We start from the raw sequence: 23,539 nt of genomic DNA, 5'->3' as shown, positions 1-23,539 counted from the left end.
AGCGGGGGAGGAGGGAGCTTGGCTGCCAGCAGGACCAAGGTTCTGCCTCCTGCCCCCGCAGGAGAGAGCGGGGGGGGCGGGGGGTCTGAGTGGGGCCGGACCCGGCTGGCAGCCGCGTGCCATTAAAAACCTGCTCACATGCTGTAGGTTGCCGACCCCTGATATAGACTTACAGAAACTTCTAAAAAACGTGACCATGGACGACCGGCCTGGGAAACCTTCCGCCAAAGTGAGTCAGCGAAGACTCGGCCACCGCTTCTGAAAGGCTGCCGAGCCCTGGGCTTGGGCAAAGTCCGGCCTGGGATTTAAAGTGACTGGTTCCAGCCCTGCATTTCCTGGCTGCAGCTTCCAGCTCCGAACCCACCGGCTGCCCCGGGACCCCAGCGGTGGGGCCGGGCGGCTTGAGAGGGACCGGCTGGCAAGCGATGGTATTTCCTGGGCTGGCGCTGTCCTCGTCCTTGCCCTGGGGGTCAGCCAGGCAAGATCCCACCAGGACCCGACACAAGAGCCCCCCAGTTCTGATATCCTTGTGGAAGCTGCTTCCTCCAGGCCACTGAGAGGAGACCCAAATGGGCGGGGTGGGGTGGGGGGTCCTGGAAACAAATGGGTAAGGGCCCTGTGTGACGTTATGAGGGTAAAATAATATTTCATTGAATATAGGGCCAGAAAGAGTTAATTAACTCAGGCTGACCTGACCCAGGGGTGAACTGTAGAAACTGGTTAGGAAGATCTGTAAATGAACAGAGCTTTGAAATGCAGCCGCATTGTTAGAGATCTCAAGGGGAGATGTTTGCTCAGGTCTTGTGATATAAGCAAACAAGACTTGTCTATTGCTATAGCTTTAATTCAAAGATCAAAAAAGGAATATTAACACTGATGATGATACTTGAGTGAAATAGTATTGTTGTCTGTGTCCCTTTGAAGGTTGTGGTCACCTGTATCTGACTGTTTAATGGATAAATTCCCCTGGGCTAATTGCCAGGATGTTTGGGAGAAGGAGTGAAGCCGATTGTTTTCTCAGGCCGAAAGGCTGCAGGAAATGTATAAACACCCTGGGACACGATCCTGCTTCATCTCCGAGCTGCTTTGGGTTTCAAGAGGGGGAAACCTTAAGCCCCAAGGATTGAGATCCCCAGTCACTGACTGGAGTCACCCTGAATATGGACATTGGACTCTAACCTGTGGACTATTTCTGAAAGGACTTTTGGCAACTACAAGGTCACCTCTGCTACGTATCTGAACCTCAAGAATTGAATTCAAGTCTGTCTGTAGATTGATCTTTTAACCAACACTCTCTCACTTTTCTTTTTTAATACATTTTAGCTTAGTTTATAAGAATTGGCCAATAGTGTGTATTTTGGGTAATTGAACCTGGGTATGTGGCTGATCCTTTGGAGTTGGAAGAACCTTTTCTTTTATATGATGAGAGAAGATTTTCAGGAATCATCATCATACCTGACGTGTGTGTCTGGAGGGAGGCCTGGGGCTGGATCACTTTAAGGGAACTGCGGGGTTTGGATTCTGAGGAACCAGGGAGGTGCTACAGAAGCTGTTCTGTGCTGGTTGGTAAATCTAAGTATTGGAAGATCCACCAGCGTTTGGGGTTTGTCTGCCCCGTTCTGTTTGCAGTTCACCCTGATTGAGTGACCTCAGCTGGCTCCCACCGTCACACCCTGCCCTAGATTTCGGCCCATGCCTGGTGCTGACGGCACAGGATCAGCCCTGCTGGAGCAGAGCGGGGCCGGGACCCGGGACAGATTTCCTACTGAAGGGACCTACGCCAGATCCGCCCCTAGGAATCCCACTGGCAGCTCCGGGACCGTGTCCTCCTGACCCCCAGAGTTAGAGGCTGGTGCCCTGAAGTAGGAGTGACTTTAGCCCGGCCTCCGCCCCCCCGGCCCACAGCAGCCACCCCGCTCTCTTGGCCAGTTCTGTGGGGCTGGGGCGTGTGGGCTGCATGAGGGTCAGGATCAGCACTGGACCCTGCTCTGGGTGCAAACGAACCTCCTCCCCCACGCTGGGACTGCAGCCTCTGCTATCTGCAGGGAAATAATTAACCCTCCTGCACTCGAGCAAATCTCCGCTTTCCTGGCTCCCGGGGCAAGGCCCAGCACCCTGCCTTGTCCGAGGCCTGCCAGGGTCGGGGGCAGAGCCCAACGGCCCGTGGGTCAGGGAGACAGAGCATTCACCGCCCCTCCCATGCTGGAGCAAGGCGGGCACCGAGGGAGAAAGTGCTGGCTGCAGAATGAAAGCTTTCACCTTCCCTGCAGCCTCTCCCCACCCCGGGGGGCGTGTGGCCCTCCCAATCCCCCTCCCAGCCGCCTCCCTTTGGAGAGAAGCAGGCTGCGTTTCCTCCTAGGTTACCCCAGTGTCTGTCTGAGCTCCAGAGTCACTCCAGATTTCACCCAGTGTAAACGGCAGGCGGGAGGTGCCTCCCCACCCTGGTTCTCTGCCATTTCCTGCTTTAGCCATTTATTTTCGTGTCACTCTTGTAAAATGGGAGGCAGTGTGGCCTACTGGCTAGAGCACTGGACTGGGGCTTGGGAGAGCTTCATTCTATTCCCGGCTCGGCCACTGGCCTGCTGGAGGGCCTTTGGCAAGTTCCGTCCCCCCGTGCCTCAGTTTCCCCATCTGTAAAAAGGGGATCCTGCCCCAGCCCTCTGTATGGTGCTTTGAGATCCAGGGGTGAGACAAGCTCGGTATTATTCAAATGCAGCAAATGCTCCCATCCAAACAAGGAACCAAAGAGCCAAGGGAGGGAGTGAATCAGTGGGAAATATTTCTTTATTCGGTGTATGATGGTAGCACCCCCCCCACCCCACCCCGCCAGGGGGCTCAGTCAGGGACCAGCCCCCCCCACCCGGTGCTAGGGGCTGTACGAGCACAAAACAAAGAGAGACGCCCTGCCCCAAGGAGCCTCCAATCGAAGGCAAGAGGCATGAGTGGAGGCAGGCAGTCGGGGCAGCACAAGGACACGGGCCCTGGAAGCAAACGGGCTCGGGGGTGCTGTGCGCTGCCTTGGCCTGGGCGTTCGCTGAGCTGCCCGCGATGGTAACGGCCGGCCGGGGCTGAAGGCTGTAGCGGCCCCGGCTGCTTTCGAGCTGCCTTTCCCCAGCCGGTGAGAGCCTGCACCTCCCAGCCACGGGCCTGGGAAGTGGGCTGGCCCTGAACAACTCGACAGAAGGCTCCAGTCCCGTTTAAGAAGGCGCTGCCGGGAGCTGTGCTCGTCTGCATCGTGCGGGCGGGGTTGGCAACCAATTCCAGTGCAGACGCGCCGCCCCCCCCAGGCCGGTGCAGACGGGTAAAGCTGCTCTTTGCACCCCTGCCCTGCTGGATTTCCCAGCCTCCTCCGCCCCCTGCAATGCCCCCTTAGGTGCCTCCCCCCACTTACACAGCCTGGGCTGGCCGGGGCCCACTCCAGGTCAGCACCCAGTCCGCCAAGGCCGTGGGCAGGTAGGAGAGGGGGATGTAGAAGAACTGGGCGTCCCAGCCCCCGGAGTAGCGGGTGCGGGGGTGGCGGGACGTCAGCGCGTGCTCCATGCAGTCGGTGACCAGGTAGAGGTTGGTGCTGGGCTTTGTCAGGATTATCTCTCTGGTGAGCTTGTGGCCTGTAAGCAGAGAAGGGGGCGAGGTCAGTCCCATGGCGCACCAGCCCCCCGGCAGATTTCGATCCGGAGGGATTCAGCCCTTTGTGGGACGGTGGGGGACTAAGATTTGACCCCTATGGCTGCAAATAAACGCTCCGACGGTTACGGCGACTTCCTGAGTCTGCAGGCAGCCTGCGTCGATAGCTCGGCCCCTGTTCAGATCATTGGCGTGTTGACTCTTAAACATAACGATGACTCCCTGGGAACTGGATTTCCAGTCAAAGTCAGGGCATAACTGGGGGGAATCCCCTAGTTGGAAGCAACTGTCTCTCTGGGGAGAGGCTAAAATTTTCAAAGGACTCGACATGCCCCCTCTTAGTCTTAATGTGCCCCGAACTCAGAACCCCTGCTGCAAAAGCCCTACCTGCGGAGAATCTCCATTAGCGACTAACAGCGTAGGGTCTGCCACCCACAAGCGCACAGGGTGCATCCGTCCTGCAGAGGGCAGCCTCTCCCGCCTACACCCCGCGTGTGAGTTCATGACACGTGTTATGGGCTGGGTGGCTTCTCCCCTCTTCCCACCCTCGGGAGCCTGCCCAGAGAGTCCCCGTCTCCCCACGATGCCACCGGAGCTCTCACAGCTGTCGAAGTAGCGCTGCCCGTAGCTCTCCTTGACGTCAGGGCGGGCGCGGCGCCAGCTCTGCTCCAGGCACTCCAGATTGCGCTGGAGATCGGTCATGGGTGTGCGGAAATAGCCCGGCTCCACGATGGCGATCTTCACGCCGAAGGGCCGGAGCTCGCGCCTGGAACGGAACAAGCCCGTCACCGCCAGCCACCGCAGGCCGCAGATTTCGGGAGCCCGGCACGAGCCTGCCTCCGATTTCGGGAGCGCCCCCCGCAACTCCCCCTTTGGGAACAAGGACCGACGCTTCTGGAGTGGGGCCCCTTCAAATCAAAGCACCTGGAAATCAGTGGCCGGGGGCAGGTTTCCCAAAGGACTGGGGATTTGCGGGGCCGACGGGGGACCCTCAAAGGAGCCTGCTCCCCAGAGGGCGGGCGCTAAGGGCCGGCTCTGCGAATCAGGCTCTTTTAAGGGGTTTCAGGGCAGGCCCTCAAAACTTGTGGCCCCCAAATCGCTTTAGAACCTCCTAGCTCTGGGCCTGTCTGTGCTTGGACGTTTCTGGGCTGCTCCGGGGCGGAGGTGGGGCAGGGGAGCGGGTACCTGAGGCTGTCGGAGAACGCCTCCACGCCGTACTTAGAGGGGCAGTAGCCCCCGCCGTAGAAAGCCAGCCGGCCCAGGATACTGGCCACGTTGACGACCCGGCCCCTGGCTCGCTTCACCAGGGGCAGGACGCTGAGGGTCACCTCGATCAGGCCGACCAGGTTCACGTCCAGCACCCTGACGAAGTCGTCCTTGGTCAGCCACTCGTTGGGGGCCGCGGGGAGGGCGATCCCCGCGTTGTTCACCAGGCCCCAGAGCCCTGGGAAAGGGAGGGCGAATGAGCATGGGGGGGAGGCTGTTCCCCTCCGATCTGAAATCCCCTAGTGGCACCGACGTTCATCCACACCAACCCCCGTCCTGGCCCCAATCCCCCACGTGTGCCTGGGGCCGCTGCTAAAGGGCCATTTCGCTGTGCGTGGGCCGGGACCGTCTGCATCGTGCTGAGGTTATCCGGCGTCATCCGGCATCGCTGTGCCTTGAACGCAGCTGCCGACGGCCCTTCGTCCTTGGTGGAGAAGCACTGGTGCATTGGAACTGGGGAGGGGGGGGGGAGGCGGGACATCCAGCCCCCCCTACTCTAAGCCACTAGACCCCACGCCCCTCCCAGAGATGGGAATAGAACCCAGGAGTCCTGGCTGCCAGCTCTCGCTGCTCTAACCACTAGACCCCACTCCTTCCCCCCAGGATGGGAATAGAGCCCAGGAGTCCTGGCTCCCGACGCTTCACTCCTTTCCTGCCTGTCGCATTAGCACAGCCCCAGCCTGTGTGAGCTCAGAGCTGCCCCTGGCAAAGGGGTAGGTGGAGGATTCGGGGGCCCCACCTTTGTCCCCCACTTGTTCCTTCACCCAGGCAGTGGCCGCGGCGATGCTGTCGCTGCGGGTGACGTCCAGGATCACCGTGTGCAGCCGCTCCGACGTCGCCTTCCTCAGCTGCTCCGCGCCCTGCTGGGTGAGACAAGCCGCCAGCACCCGCAGGCCCAGCACGTCTAGCTGCTTGGCCAGCAGGTTCCCGAAGCCGGAGTCGCAGCCGGTGATCAGGACGTATTTCTCTCGGAGGTTCTCCACAGTCTGCCGCTCCTGGTACCATCGGCGCAGGAAATACAGCCCCAGCAGGGCAGCCAGGTACAGCCACATCCTCCCGCACTGCAAACAAACCAACACCCGATGGGCAAGACTTGCACTGAAATGCAGCCAGCTCTGGGGTGGGTCGGAGCAGCTGCTTAACAGTGCAGAGCAACAAAGGAGTGCTTAGACACCTGCCTGCAGCAGCCACAGGATTCAGGAGCACCACGGCCCAATGCATCTAATACAAGTGGGACTTTAAAAGACACAGTGCCTGGGATTTTAGAATGAAACTCCTTATGGACATAAAACGTGTCTTTAACCAGAAAAAGACAGGGTTGGAGGGTGACAGAGCCAGATTTTCCAGAGCTCTCAGCTCCCCGCAATGTGTTCTGAACACGGGCCGTATTTTCAATTGCGCTCAGCACCCAGCAACTCCCACTGGGCCGCTGGAGTCTAATTTCCCCAAGAGCCCTGCTGCCGACACGCCGAGCCCTGCTAAATTCACCCCCTGGGATCCAGCTCGCTCCTGCTTCGTGCCCCCATTGCCACCAGCGTCAAACGGTACGAGATCCCAACTGGGGCCGGGTTACAGCCGCTGGGCATGGAGGTAAACGCCGGGACGAGAGGCCAGCCAGGGGAGAACCCACCCGTTTGATTCCCCCTAGGTAGCAGTCGTGCCAGCCTGCAGACAACGGTTCACGTTGCGTTTGAAATCTGCCTCAGCCAGCAGCCCTGAGCCAGCCCCTGCCCCCTACCCTTCCCTGTATCCATCACTAACGAGGACACCAGGCCAGCCGCTTTGCTCCCACCAAGCCTACAACCAGCTACCTGCGAACAAGGTCTCCGCTTGCCTCGGGCGCCAGCTCCCGCCTGGTCCGCCTGCTCTGCAGCCTTCGGACTGGACGGACACAGCGAAGGTGAGGAACATGCCACGCCCCACGGAGCGGAGCTGGGCAGAGGTCCCGGGCAGGCGGCTGAGCGCTGGATGGGGGCGGTGCATGGAAAGGCCAGGGGGCAAGGTTCTGCCTGTGGTTAAACAAAGGGGTCTTGTCAGTTTGATCTGGCCCCAGAAGGGATTCAGAAAAATCAGCCCATGAAATCCCAGCGGCGCTGAGTCCCTGGGTGCTCAGACTGGGGGTATCGAAGCCTAGTCCGTCGCCAGGCCGGGGAAGTGTGGGTGAGCCATTAGACTAGCTGGAATGAGTGTGTCTAGAGACAAAAGGGAACATCCGGGATTATGGGGCTTCCCTCAGATTAGGGCCCCAGTGTGCCGGGCGCTAGACGGACCCCCCCCAACCGAGATGGGGGCCCCATTGTGTCTGGCACTGCGCAGCCCTCCCCACACAGGATGGAATCCACCCCTGTTTTCACCCCCGGCACGCCAGCGTAACCGTCCTTGTACAAGGGACGCCTGGGGAGGTATCGCTTGGAAACTCATCCTTTGCTGATCGTTAGCTTGGCAGCACTGGATGTGAAGCGAGACGCTTTCCCCGCACAAGGCCCAAACCCCACAGCCGTGCCCAGGCAGAAGCCAGCAAGCGGGTCTGTCCTGAGCAGAAGAACGGGTGTTTGCCTTCATTTCCATTTAAGCAGTAAACAGAGTCATCAAGCACAAAGGGGGAAGGAAGGAAACTTGCATGTAAGCATATGCAGGTGAAAAAAAAACAGCAGGGAACATCCTTCCACATAGACGCTTTGTCCCCTGGTTCTCAGCTGGCAACGTTCTTCAAGAGGGTGGACGTAAACGATAAAAAGGAGGGGGAAACGCCTCAAGGGACCCCTCTCTCTTTCCCTGCCCGTCTCATTCTCTGCTGCTGAGAAGAGCAAGGAAACAGCTGTTGGACTCTGGGGGACAGGGCCTGACTCGAAGAGCTTGGTCAGTGTGACCATGCACTGGAGGCGTGTGGTGACGAATTCCGCTTGTAGCTAATACAGTGTGTTACGTTCGGCACTAGGACGTGTTTTATCTTTATTTCTCTTGTAGCCATTTCTGATTTTTTTTATGCCTCGGTGCTCGTACTCACTTCAAGCGTCTCGCTTTGTAATCAACTTGGTTTACCTAAGCCAGTGTGTTTACGCTGAGGTGTCCGGGTAACTCTTTCAGGTGACGAGCTGCTGTATATTATTCCCTTGAAGGAATAACAGACCTCCCGCATTCACACTGTCCAGGAGAGGGCTGGGCAGCACAGGACGTACATTTCAGGGGTGTGTGTGGGGAAGTCCGGGACTGGGAGTGCGTTGAGATCACCCTGCCGTGTAACCCAGGCTGGTGAGAGCCAAGCTGGGCCTGGCGGGCTGCGGTCACACACCCGGGAGTGACCTGCAGGCTGGTGGCTGGTTGTGAGCAGTCCAGGTGGAGCAAGGCCTTGCACCGCACCCCAGGTTGCAGGACAGGGGGGACACAGCCCCCCACTGGTCTGGGTTGCATGCCTGGTGCTGCACAGACCTTCTCGCCCCCCTGCCTCCCTGAACTACGATCAGGGTCCCATCTTGCCAGGCGTTGCATGGATCCCCCTGACTGAGATCGGGACCGTATTGTGCCAGGTGCTGCACAGGGCCCTACGATGGGTGCTTAGGGTGACCAGACAGCAAATGTGAAAAATTGGGATGGGGGTGGGGGATAATAGGCGCCTATATAAGAAACAGATCCAAAAATCCGGACTGTCCCTATAAAATCAGGACATCTGGTCACCCTACGGGTGCTAGCCAGACACACAGCGAGCAGCCCCTGCCCTCATGAGCTCCCAGTCTAAGCCGATGAGACAAACGGTGAAGCATCCGTTCCAAAGCAGGGGACAGGAAGCAGAGGGAAGCCGCCCCAATCTTTTGTCCCAGACACAGCCAGGTGGATGAGACCAGGGCAGCCTTTAATTCCCCAGCTCTGCTCGGGGCCAGCCCCAGCTGTGCCAGAGGCAGGTGCAAGAGGCCCTGTGGGGGGCAGCTGGGATCAGGGTCTCCCAGAGACTGTTTCCTCCTGACCCCTGATATTAGAAGCCAGTTCATGCCCTGAAGCAGGAGGGTTTGTAGTGGCCGTAGCATATTGTCCTTGTCCCGCAGACCCTAAATCTCTCCCTTGTTCCTATTGGACGTTTTGGAGACGGGGGTCGGGGGGAGGTGGAAATCTGCAGTAGCCACGTGAATTTCAGGATCAGCGTTGGACTGTGTCCGCTCGGCCCCCAGCAACCAGCCCTCTGTGGAATCTCAGCACCTTCCCTGTCGATGGGGAAATGAATAATTAACTGCCCCAAGGTCCAGCAAATATCAACTTTCCCCCAGCGGTTCACCAGCCAGGGGGGTGCATTCGTTTCTGCCAGCCTGTTAGCGAGGGAGGCTGGGCTGGAGGGAGGCCGGGGAAGCAGTTTCCGCCTTTGCAGCCCCCGGAAAAGCAGGGACAGGATCGACTGGGCCCCGGCCTTCAATCAATGATTGATTTCTGGACACCCCCTGCCAAGGCTTCATGGCCACAGACTGCAAGGTGACAACAGCATCGCTCTGTGCTTAGCGAATGCGGAGCCGAAGCATAGATAGGTGGGAGGCGGAGAAGCAATATGGTAATAGAGGAGCGCAGGCCCTGACCCCGTGAGATGGCGGAGGATCTCCACGACACGTGATCAGTACAGGGCCTCTGACACACGGCCGCTCCCGTTCCATCCCCCGCACGATGCGCGTGCTGCGTGGCGGTGGCCGGGGTGGAGGGCTGTGTATGTGGGGAGGGGGTGGCCCTTCCAGGGAGCGAGCGGCCTGGCATCGCAGCGGGGCGGGGGGGTGCAGTGTGACGTGGGGCTTGGCATTGCAGGAGTGCAGGGCGCTGGCCTGGCCATGCAGGGGGCTCTGCGCACGGCCCTGTACGCAGGGGGCTGGTTGGCACCGCCGGGGCCCGTGCTGGGACTGGGGTGAGGGCGCTGGCGTGGCAGGGGGCGCGCTGGGGTCCCGGGGGGCCACCCCTGAAGTCAGGGCTCTGCGGGTGGGTTGCAGGGCGCAGCAGCCCCCCAGGCTCGCGCTGAGCTGCACGGGGAGCCCGGGGCTTTGCAATGCCCGGGGGGGGGGCGGGGCGCGGAGAGAGGCCCCGCCCCCCCGGACTACAGCTCCCAGCCGGCCCGGCCCGGCCCCACCCTGCCCACGTGCGCCGCGGCCGAGCCGGTTCCCGCGCGCGCCGCCCGCGCCCGCTCCCTGCCCCGGCGCCCCGCGGGCCATGGCCGGGTTCGAGCCGGGCTCCCTGCCCGACCTGCTGCCGCTCTACTACCGCCGCCTCTTCCCCTACGGGCCCTACGGGCGCTGGCTCAGCTACGGCGGGGGTGAGCGGCAGCGCGGGGGGGCCGCCGGGGGAGAGACGGGGGGGTGCACGGGGTGTGGGGGTGCACAGGGAGATGGGGGTGCACGCACGGGGCGGCGTGGGGTGCATGGGGGGTGCACGGCGAGATGGGGGGTGCATGGGGGTGTGGGGGTGCATGCACTGGGAGATGGGGGTGCACACAGGGGGCGGCGGGGGGTGCATGGGGTGTGGGGGTGCATAGGGGGTGCACGGGGTGTGGGTATGCATACAGGCAGCGGAGTGGTGCATGGGGTGTGGGGGTGCACGCATGGGACGATGGGGTGCATGCATAGGGAGATGGGGATGCATGCACAGGGTGGGGGGGGCATGTGCACAGGGGGGAGGGTCCATGCCCGGGGCGGGGGGGAATTTGAGGGAGGAGGGAGCATGTACAGTGGGGGGGAGATGGGGGCAGGGAGCAGGATGGGGAAGTGTAAAAGGGAGTGATTCTAAACGGCCCAGGTCCTGAAGTTGGGACCCTTCTGGGGGCGGCAGGGAAGGAGGGGATCTAAGGGGTGAGGAGCTGCGTGTGGGGGGAGCCCCAAGCTAGGAGACGGGGGGCTGTTGGTGAGGCCTGAGGGCGATTAGATCGGGGCGGGGCGGGGGGTGAGCGCCCCAGGGAGATGTTCATGTACAAACAGTCCAGGTGCAGCTCGATTCGATGCCGGTTCCCTTGCAGTGGTGAAGAATTACTTCCAGCGGCGGGAGTTCTCCTTCACGCTGCGCGATGACATCTACGTGCGGTACCAGTCCTTCAACAGCCCCCAGGAGCTGGAGAGAGAGATGCAGAAGATGAACCCCTACAAGATCGACGTGGGAGCCGTGTATTCGCACCGGGTGAGTCCGGACTGAGAGATCCGGTATTGTCCGGTCTACACGTAAAACATACATCAATATAGCGATGGAGCTCCAGGGTCTAAAAATCCACCCCCTGAGCCCCTCAGCTCTGCCAGCCTAGCCCAGGGGGTAGATCCAGCTTGGTGGACGGACGAATGCTACCGTCACTCGGGGAAGTGGAGTTCCTTGCGTCTGCACCAGTGGTTCCCAAACTGGGCTTCGTAAAATGTTACAGGGGGTTCTCGGGGGGGAAAATTCCCTTATGGCTGCCAGAGCTGTCCCTAGGGACCCCAGACAGCACGGGGCCAGCAGCCCGGAGCCCCTGGACTTCCAAGAGCTAAGCAGATCAAAGCAAGCGCATCTATCACGCTGAGGAGATTTAAACTTCAAGACTCAAAAGAAATAGGGAGGTGGATATTTTTTTGCTGTTTTTAAAATTAAATAGGCAGCTAGTCGTGTTTTTTAAATTATGATGAAGAACAAGTTTAAGCTTTGTTGTAACGTGAGTTGTTTGCCTGGACTGCTCAAGACCTGAATGCTTGTGTAGGAGGAACTCTCTGAGTTGGCTTCTTAAATCCCTTCCTGCTGTTTCACATCTGATGCTCCTTGATGGAACATAGGAGCCTTGTCTTAGAACAGGCTATTCTGAGTGATGCACGCTACAAAAGTGAGATCTTGGAAGAGTGTTGCCGTTTTCATAACGTAATAAAAATACTGTAAAGATAAATAATAATTAATAATAGCATGTTACAAAACCAAATTTTATATTTCCAAGATCACTGCTTTTATAATTTATACTCAGGTAAAGGAGAAAATCCCAGGAAATATTCATTTTTAAGAGGGGGGGTTCGCGAGACTTGACATTTTAGTGAAAGGGGTTCGTAGGTTGTTAAAGTTTGGGAACCTCTGGGCTACATGATGAGTTTACAGCAGGTTAGCTGTGCCGCTCTAGCGCCTGGAGTGTAGACGGGCAGGTTACCGAGGTGGCTTATCGTTTTTCTTTATTGATGGAGAAACTGAGGTAGAGAGGGATGTGGCTAACATGGGAAAAGGGATGACCTCGTTAATTATAGCCCTGACCTCGTTCCCAGGTAATATAATGGAGCTGCTGATACGGGACTTGATAGATGAAGAATTAAAGGAGGATAATATAATTAGTGCCAATTAACGTGGGTTTGTGGAAAACAGATCTTGTCAAAGTAGCTTGGGATCTTTTTCCGATGAGACCGCAAGTTTGGTTGATAACGGTCATAGTGTTGATGTAACCTAGTGGCTCTCAACCTTCCCAGATGACTGTCCCCCTTTCCGGAGTCCCAATTTGTCTGGTGCACCCCCAAGTTTCACCTCACTTAAAAACTACTTGCTTACAAAATCAGACAAAAATACAGAAGTGTCACAGCCCCACTGTTCCCGACTGTCTCATTCTTACCATATAATTCTAAAATAAATCGATTGGGATATAAATATTGTACTAACGTTTCAGTGTATGGTATATAGAGCAGTATAATCGAGTCATTGTCTGTATGAAATGTTAGTTTGTCCCGAGTTCGCCAGTGTGTTTTATGTCGCCTGTTGTAAAACCAGGCAAATCTCTAGATGAGTTGACGTCCCCCCGGAAGATCCCTGCGTACGCCTGGTTGAGAACCTCTGATGTAATCGGCTTCTGCAAGGTGTTTGACTTGGTACCACGTGCCATTCTGATTAAGAAACTAGAACGATGCTAAATCAACACAACACGTATTAAATGGATTCAAAATTGGCTGACTGCCGGGACTCAAATAGTAATTGTCAATAGGGAATTATCACTGAGAGGGTGCGTTTCCAGGGGGGTCCCTCGGGTTGGTTCTTGACCCTATGTCACTGAACGTTTTTATCCGTGACCTGGAAGGAAACGTCGAGTCGTCACTGACGAAGTTGGCAGGTGACACACAAGTTGGGAGCGTGGTAAATAATGAAGAGGACAGGTCACGGACACAGAGCGATTTGCTTGCTACACTGCACGCGTGCAAACTGTGTTTTCAGTAGGGACCAATGTAAAGTCGTACACCTAGGAACAAAGACTCCCAGGCCCTCTGCTCTAACCATTTGACCATACTACTCCTGGAGCTTGGGATAGAACCCAGGAGTCCTGATTCATATTCTCCAACCATGGGACTAGCAGGAGATCCTAGGAGTCCTAACTCCCAGCCCCTCTGCTCCGACCATTTGGCCAGTTGTTCTCTGTCAGGGGTGCACATACCCTGGGGGTACGAGAGGTCTTCCGGGGGGGCGTCAGCTCATCTAGAGATTTGCCTAGTTTTACAACAGGCGACATAAAAAGCCCTAGCGAAGTCAGGACAAACTACAATTTCATACAGACAATGACTTGTTCAGACTGCTCTGAATACCGCGCACGGAAATGTCAGTACAAGATTTCTATTCCAGTCGATTTATTTTAGAATTATATGGTAAAAAGGAGGAAGTCAGCAATGTTTCAGTAACAGTGGGGCTGTGACACTTCTGTATTTTGATGTCTGATTTTTGTAAGCTGGTAATTTTTAGTGAGGTGAAACTTGGGGGTCCGCAAGACAAATCGGACTCCTGACGGGGACAGTGCTCTGGAAAAGTTGAGAGCCAGCCCCTGCATTTGACTCTCCTGGCCTCCCAGAGCCGGGACTAGAACCCAAGAATCTTGACTCCGAGTCTGGTTTGGGAAGTGCCACTTGTGAGGCAGGATCCCTGGTGCAGCGTAGGGTCTGCGTGACGCTGCTTCCTCCCCACCGACTGAGAGAACGAGAGCTGGGCGAGATGCTCGCCCCCGGGGCTGGGAGAACATCACAAAATCCTCTGTTAGCAGCAGCTGCCACAAGGGAGGGTAGCGAAACCGATCCCTGTTGCCTTGCGATGCAGCGACTCGGGTGGCGTGTGAACGCAACGCCGCTGGCTTAGCAGGTCACGTGGAGGGATCCCCGGCCATCGAAACTGACCCGTTCCTCCCCTTCTGCAGCCCAGCCAGCACAACACCGTGCACATGGGCGCCTTCCAGGCTCAGGAGAAGGAGCTGGTGTTCGACATAGACATGACGGATTACGATGACGTCCGGAGGTGCTGCAGGTATTCGCTCTTGCCGTCCGCTCCTAGAGAGCCCCAGTGAGCACAGACGTGTTGTGAGACAGTCCCTGCCCCAACCAGCTGGCAGTCTAAAGAGATGAAGCAGACACCTTCATGTTACAGATTGGGGAAACTGAGGCACGGGGTCGGGCCAAGGTCACAAATGTGCTGCTCCAGAGAGTTCCCATCCTGACAGTGACCATGGGGTGGGCAACAGGGCGTGGATCTGACAGCAGGACCCTGTGGCTGCTTGGTCAGCCTTGCCAGGGCAGGGGTGTTTATATTGTGGAAGGCTCATGCTTACCCTGCCTTGCTTCTGTGCCGCTCTCCTTTCAGCTCCGCCGAGATCTGCTCCAAGTGCTGGACCCTTATGACCATCGCGATCCGTGTCATCGACCGTGCGCTCGTGGGCAAGTACCGGCCACGCCCCTTGGGTCCAAACATCCCTGTATCGGCCGGTCTGCGTGGCACCGTTGGGGCTCTGACGTTTCCTCTCTAGCCGTGTCTCGAACGTCTGCGGTGGTGTCTCCCCCGCGCTCTCCGGGGAGTCCAAACTCCACCAGGCTGAGAGCCGCCTTGGCAACTCCTGCTTGTGTAAAACAGGACCCATTTCAGCTGCCAGGCATGTGGCGGTGGGACCCGCAGAGACCAATGTGCACTGCAGATCGAGATGGAGCACTGCATGCTGGGATATGTAGGCCACATATATATTGGCGAGAGCCGTGCGGGCTCCTGTTCGCACTGGCCTCCTGACCAGCTCTTGGTGTCACTTATGATGCCCCTCGTTTTAACCCGTTTGCCAACAGGGATACGGGCTAAGCCAGGCGGGGCAGGGGGGCTTGTGGGGCACATGGGATGCAGAATAAAACAGGGCCTCTCTCGGGTCCGTTTGCAGACTCCAGAACGTAACCCAACGTGTCCTGGCCCTGTGTGGGACCCAGGGCAGCCAAGACCTCTGCTCCACAGAGCTTTACCCGTGTCTTGTCCAATCCTCCTTGTTTCCAACCCGAGCTCTGCGCTGACTCTGCTCCGTGTCCCCCCTGCAGAGGATTTCGGGGTGAAGCACCGCCTGTGGGTGTATTCGGGCCGGCGAGGCGTCCACTGCTGGGTGTGTGACGACTCCGTCCGGAAGTGGTCGTCCGCCATGCGCGCCGCCACGGTGGAGTATCTCACCCTCGTGAAGGTGCGTGGGAGTTGACGGGGCAGGGGGTGGGCTGAGACACTGGCTGCGTCCCGTCTCTCTTCCGAAGCCAGGCTGTGCCGAGCACGGCAGCGCAACTACGGGGCCTGTCGGTCACAGGTCCTCTCTGGCCCCAGTCAATGCGGTATCAGCAACAGCTTTATCCAGTGAGTCTGAGGCCAGCTCTGCAGACTCAGGCTTGCGGGGCTCTAACCTCCGGGGCGTCTGTGGTTGATCTGGAGCATGGACCCAGCTGGAGCTGTGAGCGTTCAGGGTCCTCTGCAGATGGTGCCCTCGAGCCGGAATCGTCCACCCTCCTCGCTCAGCGCCTGCTTTCCGGGTAAGGGGAGGGGTTGAGCTGTACGAACCGTCTCCTCTTTCGCTTCCCAGGGCGGGTCCGAAACCGTCAAGAAGGTGAACCTGACCGACCCCATTCACCCGTTCATCAGGTCAGTGGCCGTGACGCTGGATGGCGTCTCATGTACATCAGCCTGGCTTAGTCGCATGCCGCCCCCTGCTCATTGGGCCTGGGTCTCGGTTGTATTCAGGCCCCTCTGTGCCGCTTAGAGCAGCTTAAAGTGGGTGAGAATGACTCCCTGGGAGCCCCCCCGCGCTGGGGCCCTCCCCAGTCTGGCGTGGAGCAAGACGTAAGGGGCTCTGCATCTGCTCTGCGCCCAGCCCCTGGCATAGGAGGCAGGTGAGGGTGTGGCAAGATCACACTGAGTTATTGCTAATCTCTGCTTCCCGAGGGCCACAAGGAGAGGACTGTGTGTTGGAGCAGCCCTGGGGCTGCTCTAACTTAATCAGGAGCCAGGCAGGATCCTGCCCGGTCCCAGAATACAGCTTAGATCCCCCTCTCCCTATGTGCGGGGAGGAAGCAGCAGAGCGTCCGGCCCGCCATGTGCTGTTAGAGGCGTCAGGGTTAAATCCAGGCATTGTGTTGCCTTCCTCTGCCAAAGTGCAGCTCGTCAAGCTCCTTAGCTCTCTCATCCTGCCTGTCCTCCCCCCACCCCCGCTTGTTTCCCCAGCAACTCGCTGAGTCTGGTGGAGCCGTACTTTGAAGAATACGCCCTGGTGGGCCAGGATATCCTGGGCAGCAGCGAGAGCTGGGAGAAGGTGGTTGCCCTCGTCCCAGAGTATATCCTTCGGCTGTTCGCGGGGGCCTTTTGGCAGCTGGGGGGGTGGGGCGGCAAGAACTGGAGGGTCCTGGTTCTTGGGGTCGCCTGAGACAGAGGCGTGCGCCTAGCTCTGGGTGCGGGATGCGCCGAGGTGCCTTCAGCTCGGCTCTAAGGGTGACGTCTGTCAAGGAAGCCTATGGGGCAGCGAAATCAACAGGCCGAGCCTGTAATTGGTGGGAGCTCCGGCCACTTCACGCCGCTGGGGGTGGGGGCTGCCCATCGACCCCCAGAGTTCTGTCCTGCCCTCACGGAGAGCACATGGGACAGTCTCGGTCAGGGCGTCTAGGGGCCGTCGCGTTACGCGCATTGTAATGGACCGATAGCCGGGCGGGTTGGTCAGGTCTGGGTTCCAGCTGCATTTCCCCACTTCTCCGAGATGGGAAAAGCTCGCGGCGTTCCCTTGGCGCGAGAGACGTACGACGGCGTGTGCGTGAGATCGACACACCGTGTTGTAAGCTCCCTGGGCAGAGACCGGGCGCCTTTGTCTGTCTCTGGGGGGTGCTTAACAGAGCCCCAGTGCCCGTGCTACCGCCGTTCGGAGAGTGACGCAGCTCTTGCCTTAGGAATACTGGAGTTTGGCCTTCCCTTGACGGGGGTTGGCCCCTAGGAGAGTCTTGTAACCCCTTAACAGCTGATCACCGGTTCGAGAGAGCCTGCTGCGGGAATTCCCCAAAAAGCATGATTCCGTCCAGCGCTGGGAGCTCCTGAAAAAGAAGATGGAGAAATGCAAGGTAAGGAACAGCCCAAGAACGTAGCTGGGGACAGGGGTGAGGCTCGTGAGGGACGGTTGGTCATCGGGCCCAATTTCCCCCCCCCCCGTTGGCTTCAGTGCTCTTAGGATCAGGCTCTGGGGTCTGATCGAACGTACGCGCTGCTTCTGCCCCAGCCCTGTATGCAGTATCCAGAGCTGGGCACGCCCCTAGAATAATAACCGTGCCTGGCTCTTATCTGACGCTTTCCATCCGTCGACTTCGAAGTGCATGACAAAGATCGGTATCGTTCCCTCCCATTTTACAGATGGGGAAACTGAGGTATGGGGCGGTGATGGGATTTGCCAGTGGCAGAGCCGGGAATAGAATCCAGGCTTCTGAGTCCCAATCCAGCGCTGGTCCCCGTTCAGATGGGGATGCTATAGGCAGCGCCTGCCCTGCCAACAGCACCCCCTGGCGAGGGGTATTCCCTGGTCGCTGGCTCTCATCCAGAACCGGGGCCTCTGGCTGTACCTAGGATGGTGACGTCCTGGAATCTCCGGGGTGGGACTCGGTTGTAGAGGGCGCAGAGACAGGGAGCATATGGGGCCTCGTAGCACAAAAGCCGTCCCGGCCCATGACTGTCCGTCTGCTCCCAGCCCTCCCACGCGGAGTCGGAGATCATGCTGCAGTACTGCTTTCCGCGGCTGGACATCAACGTCAGCAAAGGAGTCAGCCACTTACTGAAGAGCCCGTTCAGCGTCCACCCCAAAACAGGTCACGTGCGCACGTCGATGTAGATCCGCTGGCCCGGCGTCCGGCAGGCCGGGGCGGTCGTGTTATCCCTGTTCCGCGGGTAGGGAATCTTACCGGCGCGAGCGTGAGAAATTCAGCCAGCCGCCCCGAAGCCCCCTCCTCGTTTCAGACCAGGATGGGGAGCAAGTTCCCTGCCAGACGCTCCCCTGGCTAATGCAACGGGGGATCCTGGCGCCACGAGCCCCCTTTCGGCCAGAGAGCTGACGGTCAGCTCCCGCCTGCCGACCCAGGGCTCTGTGCAGTCCAGAAATCCACACCGTGTTTACCGCCCCTTCCTCATCTCACACCTTGGCCAGCATCGTTATACTGTGGACAGCTAGGTGCTGTCCTAACACAACCAAAAGACGGTCCCATCCCCTGCCTGGGTTCATGGTGAGCTGTGACTGCATCTTGCTGTGCTAAACTTGCTTCTGTCCCCGTCCCAGCCCTGGCTCTCTCTCCACCTGAGACTTGCTGCACACCGAGGTTGCTAGCTGTTTAGGCCAGGGTGGTCTAGCTTCTTTCTTGTGCAGCTGCCAGCCCAAGGGGCCCTGACGCTTCGTTGTGGCCTCTGGGTGACACAGGAAACACGCAGCTGGTAAAGTGACGCTGGTTTTGTCTCTCCTAGGTCGTGTTTCGGTCCCGATTGATTTGCGGAAGCTGGATCAGTTCGACCCGTTCACCGTTCCAACCATAAGGTACCGGTGATGGGCCGGGATTGCGGGACCTCTCTCTCCGCGTGATGGGGCGTGTCTGGCCGTGGAACATGATCACTTCCGAACGCTGCCTCTGGTTGAGTCTGGGATTGCAGCATTGACAGGCAGAACCCTTCTGATTTTGGGGGAGATCAGGAAATGGGGAGAGAGGAAATGGGGGACGCCCAGAGCCTCTGCCCTGTGGGGCAGATGCTCAGCCATCAAGGAGAGCCAGAGGGAGAGGAGACTTCATCCTTCCTAGCATGCGGCCTCCACTTTGTGACATCACGATCTATGGTCAGGGAACGAGCACCCCGGCCACCTGCCAATCCAGGGAGGGTGGGGGGAACAGTACTTTGGACGGGGGAGACGAAAGAGACACAGAGCTCCTGGAATGGAGCAGGGGGCAGCGAGAGACTCAGCCCCGAGCATGTGGAGAACAGGAGACACCCAGAGCCTTTGTCGTGGGGGGGGACAGGAGGGTGGCACACGGGGAGCCCGTGGGGGGAATGGAGCCTCCTTATGAGTGCAGACCCCCAAGGTATTTACCGGCGCAAGGTGGGTGGTTTGTTGGTTTTTACACCGCGGGGCAGCGAACCCCTCTGTCGCGTGAGCTGTCCGACGCGGAGTGGGCCGGGTCTGCGCTCCGCGAGCGAGCGGCCGTGCCGTGAGGCTGCTCTGTGCTGCTCTGATCAGTGGGGCCGATCGGGGCTGGAAGCTAACCAGCGGCATTGGGTAGCCAGCTGTAAAGGACTCTCACTCTGCTTTTTCTTAGCTGCCTCTGTAGTGAACTGGACACGGCTCACGAGGAGGAAGACGGAGAGAAGGAAAACGAGGCAGAGCCGGAACCCAAACGCCGCAGCAGGGGTGAGTAGTCACGAAAGATGCTGCTTTTATTCAAGCACATTGATATGGGACCTCGGACGGGAGCATGGTCTAGGGGACAGGAGACCTGGGTTCTCTACCTTGCTCTGTGCCCATGGGCAGGGCACGTGCCACTTTCTGCCTCAGTTTCCCCTCCCAGCCCGTCTCATCTATTTCGCTTGCAAACTATCGAGGACCGGGGCTGTCTCTCGCTGTGTGTCTGTGCAGTGCCTGGCCCGGTGGGGCCCGAACTTCATTGGTGTTATTGTAGAACAAAGACTATGGAGGGGCAGGGGGGAGGGATAGCTCAGTGGCTTGAGCATTGGCCTGCTAAACCCAGGGTTGTGAGTTCAATCCTTGAGGGGGCCACTTAGGGATCTGAGGCAAAAATCTGGAGATTGGGCCTGCTTTGAGCAGGGGGTTGGACTAGATACCTCCTGAGGTCCCTTCCAACCCTGATAGTCTGTGATTTTATGATTATAACAACTGAGGTCAGGCATGGCAGCTCCGTCTGGGCGCAGGGGGGACTAGCTTATGTGTCGACCCAGCGGTCAATCATGAAAGTTGATACCCCTCTTTCCTAGTCAGTATTTCCAGTCCCCAGAGCGGTCCCACGACAGCCTTAACCAGGATCCCCTCGCTCCCAGAGCCAATTGTCAACCATAGAATATTTTCGCTGAGGGCCTGGCTCGGTTTCATGCAGCAGCCAGAGCTCCTCCAGGGCGCACAGCAGAGGTCTTCAGCTTGCGAAGGGGAGGAGAGAGGCACCCCCTGGAAATGCTGCACCTGGAAAATGAGCTTCCAAAGTAGGACAAAAAGTGCCCCCAGAGTTAGAATTTTTCCAAACCCATGTGGCATACTCCCAGTCGTGTAAATTAACTGATGCCGAGCCCAGTGGCATTTCAGTAAGAATTAACACCTTTCTCTTCTGTAGCGTTTTTCACGTTATCCTCATTTTACAGATGGGGAAACTGAGGCACACACAGGCGAAGTCACTCCAGCAGGCCAGTGGCAGGGCCGGAAATTGAACTCGGGTCTCCCGAGTCGCAAGCCTGTGTGCTAGCCACTAGGCAACACTGCCATTCTGAGGTGGCAGTGTCCCACTGCGGCATTGTGGGCAATGCCAGGGGGAAATTTCCCCTGTATGCCTGATACAGTTAGCCAGTGCTGAAACTATGAAGGCCAAGTTAAGCTACAGGCCTGGATGGACGTTGAATTCACGTTGCCTCTTGATACACTGAGCCTTGAGAGCCCAGGTTTGAGGGATTGTAACATGAAGTGTTGCATACGCTCTGTACGGCCAGCAGATCCTTTGCACGTGTCTCTCTTTGTCCCTTAGACTACAAGAAAACCAGCTTGGCTCCGTACGTGAGAGTCTTCGAACAGTTTGTGGAGGAAATGGACAAGTCTCGCAAAGGGGAGCTTCTTAAGAAGAGCGGTAGGGGCCAAGGAGGGGACTGGATGGGGCCTCTCCTCTTCCAGGCTGCTTGAAACCTTTCAGGGCTCTCCCTTCTGCCCGCAGAAATGTGGTCCTGACTTCTAAGCGTGGGAGGGGGCGATATTGCCCAATGGTCAGCGCACAGCTGCCTGGGTTCTATTCCAGCTGTGCCACTCACTAGCCGTGTCACCCTGGAAAGTGACTTCAGCTCCCCTTAGGTTGTGACCTCCCTGCAGGTAAAAGAGGTGTTCTTAACTCTGGTTAAACCAGCTGAGGGATGAACTGCATTGCTCTGGTCAATGAGAACGTAACCAAAGAGGTTGTGTGTCTTAAAGCCCATCAACTTCTGCTTACCGCAGCGATGCTCAGACTGGGTAGCTCTTCAGTGTGTCTCCTGCGGCTCTTTGCAGCACGTGGTATTAAAACACCGGGATTTAATTATTACTCCATCAGGATGCTTTTGCTGTGTTATTAACTGATTGCAGTTGAGCAGATACTAGCACCTGGTTAGTCATTTTGCTGTGAGAATAATATATACATTAAATATTTCCCCGTCATTGCGGTTAAATATGAGTATAGAGCACCTGTCGTCAATGAAACAGTGAATTCACACGGCGGTGGCTCTGCTGGGTAATGCTGAGCACTGATTTAGCTCCTAAACCGCTGAGGTCTCAGTATCACTGGCTTAGAGGAAAAGAAAGGCAGACGTATAATAAGCCACGGGTGCAGCTTTCTCTGTTGTTTAAGATCCCGTGTTTCTTTCCTTTAGACTTACAAGGAGATTTCTGAGGATTCTAGTGACTCCAGTGGGGAAATCTACATCTGGTTTGTCCAACCAGCCGTTACAAGAGCTCCGATCGGGCCAGCGATTCTTCTTGGCATTAAAGGCTTTGCCCAGCAGGCTTCCAAGAAAAGGAAACCCAACTGGTCTTGCCTGCTGGAGAGAGAGGATTTGGATGTTCATTGAGCCTGGGCTTGGAGCGTGCGCTGGGAGAAGACTACGCTGTGGATTGTTGGCAAGAAATTAGAACTGCTTCCTCCTCTCCCCTCATCTGCAAACAGCAGGCGGATTAACCCACCCGGCCCTGTTTGCCGGCACAAGGGCAAGGCAGAATTTTACCTGCCTGAGCAAGAGCCATTGGTAAAGTGGGAATTAGGAGAGAGGGGATCCCAGCTGGCTGATTCGAGAGGAAGGGAGGAATTCTCATCGGCTGATGGAGTCCGAGGAAGCAAGGGTCTGGAATTGGCACCTGGCTGCTGCCTGCAAAAATGACCCATGGGTTTTCTTTCTATCAGGGTAACTCTGCTGCCTGAGCTCTGGGGCAAACCGTTATTAACGGAAGAAGCTGCCTGGCAGCCCCAGATGCATGAGATTGGGCCGTTGGATTTGTCATTTCTAAGCAATGGTTCCCCGGGCCCAGCTCTTCCAGATTTCGACCTCGACTGACTTATTCCAGACATCAAAGGCTACTCCAGTTGTCCCTCCTCCTGCTTAACGTTCCCTTCTGGCTGCAGCCTGCGTAGTCCTCTCCCTGCTGCAGGGTTTAATTTGCAAGCTCTTTATCTCGGCGTGTCGAATTGATCCAGGCAGCCTGGGTCTGATGGCCCAGTAGGAGGCGCTCTGTGTATCCTTCTTTTGTACTTTTTTATGCAAAAAGAAAACTATTAAAGGGTTCAGTGAGCGATAGGTACGTGGGTCCCTGGCTCTTCCATTTCGTTTATTGCTCTCTTCTTGTGTTCTGATGCTGAGGTTAGTCATCAAAGTAAAGAAACAAACATGACTGAGGAGTGGGATAAAGTGCAGGCCCCCTGCAAGTATCCCCTTGGCACTCCCGTTCTCCCAGAGCCCTTTGGCCTTTAAAGGCTCATGGTCAGATAGGTGCAGGGGTTACCTGGGTTTTTTTTTGTTTTTTTTTTTTAAACCCTGTCCTTTTCCAGACAGCCAGTCATTTAAAGACATTGCTAGGCCAATCACGTTGTGAGAGTGCCCCCTGCTGACCTTCAAGGGACAGTATCCACTGGAGTCAATTTCTAAAATTGACCCAAAAGTTATTCCAGACCCGGCACCACCACCCCCCGCCGGCATTTGCGGGTTTAAAATCACATTTTGTTTTTCCATAGATGTTAAAGCCAGTTTGATTTCAGTTGACCCCCTATATAACACAGGCTGGAGATGTACAGCCCCTAGCACATGTTGGGCACAAATTGGAAGAGAATGATTTTACTCTCGTGCATCCCTCTTACAGGAATCTCAGAGAGGTGGTGTTTCCTAGTGGATAGAGCACCACACTGGGAATCAGGAGACCTGGGTTCTGTTCCCAGTTCAGTGGGGCAAATCACTTCACCTCCCTATACCAGTTTCCCTGTCTTTAAAATGGGGATAATGATAGTAGATCCCAAAGGGAGGTCACTGATAAGAGCTAGGGGTTATTGTTTGTACCAGTAGAAAATAAAAAGTTCAGACATGCTGCTTAAGTTGAAAGCTTCCCCTTTTTGGCCTGCCCTGCACCCAGGTTCAGAGGGATGGGCAAGTCAGAAAGGTCTCAGGAAGATCAGTGTGAGGGTCATTTGCATCGGTTTAGCTAAAG

The 23,539-nt window shown here is 57.2% G+C and overlaps 2 protein-coding genes across 4 annotated transcripts; one reads left to right on the top strand and one right to left on the bottom strand.

Annotated features, from left to right (window-relative positions):
• Positions 1-2,766: 2,766 nt before the first annotated feature.
• On the bottom strand, positions 2,767-5,942 carry LOC123353978 (17-beta-hydroxysteroid dehydrogenase type 6-like). Its single transcript, XM_044995541.1, has 4 exons — positions 5,630-5,942; positions 4,810-5,068; positions 4,227-4,390; positions 2,767-3,608 (listed from the first exon to the last, which is right to left on the bottom strand). The coding sequence occupies exons 1-4, from the start codon at positions 5,940-5,942 to the stop codon at positions 3,388-3,390; spliced, it is 957 nt and encodes a 318-aa protein (XP_044851476.1). The 3' UTR covers positions 2,767-3,387.
• A 6-nt stretch (positions 5,943-5,948) lies between these two features.
• On the top strand, positions 5,949-22,638 carry PRIM1 (DNA primase subunit 1). 3 transcript variants are annotated; one of them, XM_044995519.1, is made up of 13 exons: positions 5,949-6,790; positions 10,865-11,022; positions 14,009-14,115; positions 14,449-14,522; positions 15,159-15,295; positions 15,683-15,741; positions 16,321-16,430; positions 17,110-17,201; positions 17,819-17,936; positions 18,583-18,652; positions 19,425-19,516; positions 20,853-20,951; positions 21,721-22,638. In XM_044995519.1, the coding sequence occupies exons 2-13, from the start codon at positions 10,969-10,971 to the stop codon at positions 21,738-21,740; spliced, it is 1,032 nt and encodes a 343-aa protein (XP_044851454.1). In that variant the 5' UTR covers positions 5,949-6,790; positions 10,865-10,968; the 3' UTR covers positions 21,741-22,638. The 3 variants fall into 3 exon arrangements, with proteins under 3 accessions (XP_044851454.1, XP_044851455.1, XP_044851453.1); XM_044995520.1 differs by lacking the exon at positions 5,949-6,790 and adding an exon at positions 9,243-9,348; XM_044995518.1 differs by lacking the exon at positions 5,949-6,790 and adding an exon at positions 10,001-10,168.
• Positions 22,639-23,539: the final 901 nt, after the last annotated feature.

Source organism: Mauremys mutica, chromosome 20 (genome assembly GCF_020497125.1).
Source record: "Mauremys mutica isolate MM-2020 ecotype Southern chromosome 20, ASM2049712v1, whole genome shotgun sequence".
Lineage (NCBI taxonomy): Eukaryota > Metazoa > Chordata > Testudines > Geoemydidae > Mauremys > Mauremys mutica.
Note: the sequence above shows the minus strand (reverse complement) of the source record. Positions and strands in the feature narration are given on the sequence as shown.

Excerpts from the sequence above, each read along its gene's own strand:
- PRIM1 (XM_044995518.1), top strand. The coding sequence starts at position 10,066 with ATGGCCGGGTTCGAGCCGGGCTCCCTGCCCGACCTGCTGCCGCTCTAC. Across the intron at positions 10,169-10,864 it reads CTGGCTCAGCTACGGCGGGG|TGGTGAAGAATTACTTCCAG; the intron begins GTGAGCGGCAGC and ends GTTCCCTTGCAG. Across the intron at positions 18,653-19,424 it reads TTCACCGTTCCAACCATAAG|CTGCCTCTGTAGTGAACTGG; the intron begins GTACCGGTGATG and ends GCTTTTTCTTAG.
- LOC123353978 (XM_044995541.1), bottom strand. The coding sequence starts at position 5,942 with ATGTGGCTGTACCTGGCTGCCCTGCTGGGGCTGTATTTCCTGCGCCGA. Across the intron at positions 5,069-5,629 it reads GGAACAAGTGGGGGACAAAG|GGCTCTGGGGCCTGGTGAAC; the intron begins GTGGGGCCCCCG and ends TCCCTTTCCCAG. Across the intron at positions 4,391-4,809 it reads GCGTTCTCCGACAGCCTCAG|GCGCGAGCTCCGGCCCTTCG; the intron begins GTACCCGCTCCC and ends GTTCCGTTCCAG.